This window comes from Ochotona curzoniae, unplaced genomic scaffold (assembly GCF_017591425.1).
Source record: "Ochotona curzoniae isolate NIBS_2020 unplaced genomic scaffold, NIBS_Ocur_1.0 contig_1014, whole genome shotgun sequence".
NCBI classification, from domain to species: domain Eukaryota; kingdom Metazoa; phylum Chordata; class Mammalia; order Lagomorpha; family Ochotonidae; genus Ochotona; species Ochotona curzoniae.
The window spans coordinates 3128506-3133115 of NW_024464920.1; the positions used below are offsets into that span (position 1 = coordinate 3128506).

General features: G+C 65.3%; 1 protein-coding gene across 1 annotated transcript; it reads right to left on the minus strand.

Annotated features, from left to right (window-relative positions):
- Positions 1-2170: 2170 nt before the first annotated feature.
- Positions 2171-4360, minus strand: LOC121162035 (fidgetin-like protein 2). Its single transcript, XM_040988785.1, has one exon. The coding sequence runs from the start codon at positions 4358-4360 to the stop codon at positions 2381-2383; it is 1980 nt and encodes a 659-aa protein (XP_040844719.1). The 3' UTR covers positions 2171-2380.
- Positions 4361-4610: the final 250 nt, after the last annotated feature.

Consider the following 4610-nt stretch of genomic DNA (forward strand, 5'->3'; position numbering starts at 1 on the left):
GGCACCTGGAAACGGCCTTCCTCCATCCCACCAAGCCCGAGCTTCTCACCCTGGAGCCTCACTCCCCCACCGGCCTCCTCCCTGCCAGGTGCTGCAAAGGCTAAATAAGTCCCGTGGGCACTTTTTTTGCTGAAGGAACAGAAACACCCCCCAGGGGCTGCCCAGCCGTTCTCTGAGGGCTCCCAACATCCAGCTGCCCCCTCCTTCCCCTCCCCCTTGCAAGAAATCGCCAGGAAACCACCTGTCATCACTTTAATACTGTGTGATACTTTCTTTTAAAATACAGTCTCTTCTGAGGTAGACATGCCACAACTGCAGAGCATCGTCAGACAGGAGATAAATACGTCCATGTACAACACGCAGCAAAATGAGGTAGAAATGGTTACAGCTGCAGGATGGGGGTCTGGCCAGGCTACCCCAGGCCGCCCTTCCCCGCCGCTGGCCCTGGGATTCTTTGGTATGCCCCCCACCGACACTGCTAGGGCTGAACATGCCCCAGTGCCCAGAATGTAGGTGCTGTAGTCTAGGGGGCTGTGTCCTTGTGCAAAGTACCCCCCAACCCCATACCTGGGGAACCAGAAGAGCATGGCAGAGGGCACCAGGGCCTTGGTCAGTGAGCTCCCATCCACTCCCAGGGCCATCTGCCTCCTAGAGGAAGACAGGGATGTGGGTCCCAGCCTGCCTCACCCACCTGCCCCTTGTGCGTGCGCACACACCTGAGAGAGAACCCCTGGCTCCTCCCCCGCCCTGCCAGGCTGGCTGGCAGAAGAGAAGGGTCAGGAAGAGACCGAGGGGCAGAAGCAAGCAGCTTTGCTTGTCAGTGCTGCTGGGCCAGCCCTGGCCCTTGGCACCTTGACACCTGGAATGTCCCCCAGGGACATTCTCCCAGCCCAAGAAGGTGGTGGTGGTATACAGATTCTAAAGGAGCTACCAGGGCAGGGAGGAGGGCTGCGGTGAGAGAAGCAAAAGTAGGGAAGGTGCCCAAGAGCCATGAAGCAGGCTGGGACACCAAGTCCTGCCCCTCCCAGCAGCCTGTGGGGGCAGGAAGCAGAGGAATCAGGGACCAGGCTGGCGGCTAGTGTGTCTGGGGATGGCAGACTAAGCCCTCCAGGGTGGACCCCCGCTCCAGCCCCCGTCCATCTTCACCCTCACCTGAGCTCAAACCTAGACCTGGTGAGAACCCGAGGTGGTCCTCCATCCCTGGAGGATCCTCTTGGCAAGAGTTACCAGCGACCTCGGCCCTGGGCAGGGCCAGGTGAGGTGGGCTCTGGGGGTGACTTTCTGTCTGCGACCTCCATCCCTTGGGGGGTTGCCACCCACCCCACCTCGCCCCCAACCTCAGCCTACTTGCTAGGCTTGGGGGTAGGAAACCCACAAGGGGATCCCAACTCTGGGTTAACCCTCTCCCAGAAGACACTAGGCCAGGGACAAGGGGTGGGGGTGGGGGAAAGCAGCAGGTACCCCCCAGCCCTGCCAACGGGACCAGGGAAGAGGTCCTGAGCAATACATTCAGCTTCTAAGAGTCCCAGCCCCAGGGCTCTGGGGCATCCCTGGGCCTGCCCGAGGCCAGCCTGCCAGGGAGGGAGGATGGGCGGGGCAAGGGTGGGGCACCCGCCGAGCAGAGCAGCCAAAATCTAACATTCTTTCTGAGGTCAGTTTCTTCCTGAGTTGTTTAAAAAAAAAAAAAAAAGCAAAATGCTACACATCTTACAAAAATAAGAGGCCTAAGAAGTCCAAGAAGCTACACTTCTGGGATTTCTCCTCAAAAACCAAAAAAATTAAAGATAACAATAATAATAAAAAAAGAACCTCTTCTTCTTTGGGCTTTGGGTGTTTTTTGTTTTTCTTCCCAGCTGAGTAGGGGGATCATAGGGGTGGGTTGAGGAGGGAAGCCCCCTGAGTCTCCCCACCCCCTCCAACACACAAACACACACTCCCAGCCCCGGGGTGGGGTGGGGCAGGTCAGAGACAGCAAGTCAGAAGGAGAGTGACAGAAGGCAGGCAGGGACCCCCGAGGCTCGGGGAAGCGGCAGAAGAAAAACGGGGTGCCGGCAACAGAGCGGAGCGGTTAACAGAGGCATGAGGCCAGGAGGGGACAGGGATGGCGGCGGGGTGGGAGTCCCTCTCGAGGTGGGACGAAGATGGCGTGCCTCCCCTCCGCAATAAATAGGAAAAACCTGAGAACGTGGCGCAGCTGGCATCTGGCCCCGCGTGCACCAGAAACGTTTCACACCCAAGAGAACTCCACCAGCAGGGCATCCCTCACCCCACGCGCGCCATTCGGACGCCCTCCCAGCCCACTTTGGCCAACCATGTTCCCACAAGCCGAGGAGGAGCAGGAGTGCAGAGGCAGGAAGGGCCGCTTGCCGCCCGCATGCCCTCAGTGTCCGGAGCCGTACATTTTGTCCCACTCCACGAACGAGTCCAGCTCCTTGGGGGACACCCTGGGGCCCACCTTGCTCAACGCCGCCTCCAAGTCCTTGTAGGAGAGGGGCCGCCGCAGCCCCGGGAGCCCCGCGGCGGCCGCAGCTGCCTGCTGGCACAGCTGTCCCAGCTCGGCCCCGGAGAAGCCCTGGGTGCCCTGCACGAGGGCAGCCAGCTCCCGCTCGCTCAGGGTACAGCCCTGCTGGGACAGCAACCGCTGCAGGATCTGCCCCCGGGCCGGGCCGTCGGGCAGCGCCACGTAGAAGCGCAGTGCGAAGCGCCGGCGGGTCGCCTCGTCCAGGGCCGCGGGCCGCGCTGTGGTGCCCACGACCAGCACGCCGTCGGTCCCCGCGCCGCCGCCGTCCAGGCAGGCCAGCAGCGGCGCCTGCAGCGCGCCGTCGTCGCGGCCGGCCAGCAGCGCCTCCAGCTCACTGATGAGCAGCACGGCGGGCGGCCGACAGCGCGCGGCGGCGAAGGCGGCCTGGAGCAGGCCTGCGCCCTCGGCGGCGCCCGGAGCGGCCAGGGTGGCACCGCGCAGACGAAGCAGCGAGGCGCCCAGCTGCGTGGCCAGGCAGCGGCCCAGCAGCGTTTTGCCGACGCCGCGCGGCCCGAAGAGCAGCAAGGTCCGCGGCGGGCGCGGGCTGCCCGGGTAGGCAGGCGGCCTCAGCAGGGGCCACACCAGCTCCTCCTCCAGCGCCGCCTTGAGCGCGCCCTGGCCCGCCACGTCGGCCCACTGCACCGGCGGTCCGCAGTCCAGCATCTTGCTGGTCACCAGCTCCAAACCTTTAAGAGGCTCCCCCGACGGCACGGCGAAGCCCCCGCGGGCAGCCGGCACCGGTGGCCGCTCAGAAAACTTGTCAAAGGGCTCAAGCTGCGGGCCGTAGACCGGGGACCCCAGGACCTTGAGCGACACGCCGGTCCCCGAGTATTTGCTCGACGACTCCTCGGCGGCTGCCGACAGCGGCTTCGCCCGGAACCCGTTGCCCCGACCCTCGCCGTTGTCCACGGCAGGATAGGCGGCGCCGTCGGCCGCGGGGGCTTTGGCGGGCTCGTATGCATACTTGCGGTAGCGGCCCTCCGCGCCCTCGTCGGCGGCCTTGCGCTTCAGTGACACGCTGCCTTCGGTGCCTGGAGCGACGGTCTGGAAGCCGTAGGAGGCGGGCGCAGGGCGCGGCGGCGTGGGCGCGGGCAGGGGCGTGGGCGCTGCGAGGCCGGAGGGCAGGTAAGGGGCTGGGGGTGCGGCCGGGGGCGGCGGGAGGGCGCCGTAGCCGGGCTGCGCGGCCGCGTAGCCGCCCGTGGGGTAGTTATAGAGCGGCCCCGACGGGCCGTACCCCGGTGGGGGAGGCGGCTGCAGCAGCGCGGCCGGAGGCGGCGGCGGAGGCGGCGGGGGCAGCGCGGTGCCGGTCTGCGTGCAGTAGCTAGGCGCCAGGTAGCCACTTGCGTATCCCGCTGCGTATTCGGGCGCTGCTGTCGCCACCGACGGACCTCCGCAAGCGTTGCCGGCATACAGGGGTTCAGGTAAGTTCCCTGCTAAAACCGGGGAGCCTCCTAGGCCCCCCGACCCACCCCCGCTCCCTGACTTGGTTCCCGCGAGGCCCTCGTGCAGGGAGGCCAAGGGATAGGGCGGCTCAGGCCCAGGCCAGGGCTCCGGGTCCCCCTTGGCACCGTTGAGGAAGGCGGCGTCGCTGTAGCCTCCCAGGGCAGGGCGCTCATAGGGCGAGTCCAGGACCCCCGAGTATTTCTCTGCGTAGCGCTTCAGGAGGTTGGAGGCCGTGAGGGCGGAGATGTCGTCGTGTGCCCAAGCATAGTGACAGCGCTGGCGACCAGTCGGGGGCAACTCCAGCTTGTGAGCCGGCGACGGGGTGGTGGAGGACACGTCGAGGTGTTGCTCCGGCCACTGGTTGTGGGGCTGGGCGTGTTCCGGTGTCCAGTGCATCTTCGACAGAGCTGCGGGTGCGAGGGAGAAAGAGGCGCAGCAGGTGAGGGTCTGCAGGCAGCCCGGAGCCCTCCCTGCAGCTCCACCAGCTAGAAGCACCCACCACCTGCCTCCCACACACTCTGGGGCAGCCTGCCTCTGCCCCCCCCAGCCCCCTTCCTGTCCCAGAATTAAAATGGTGTAGAAATATTGCTCTTGGAGCCAGTGTATAGGCGGTGGCTATGCGTTTGTCCTGGCCAGCCACTGGCCA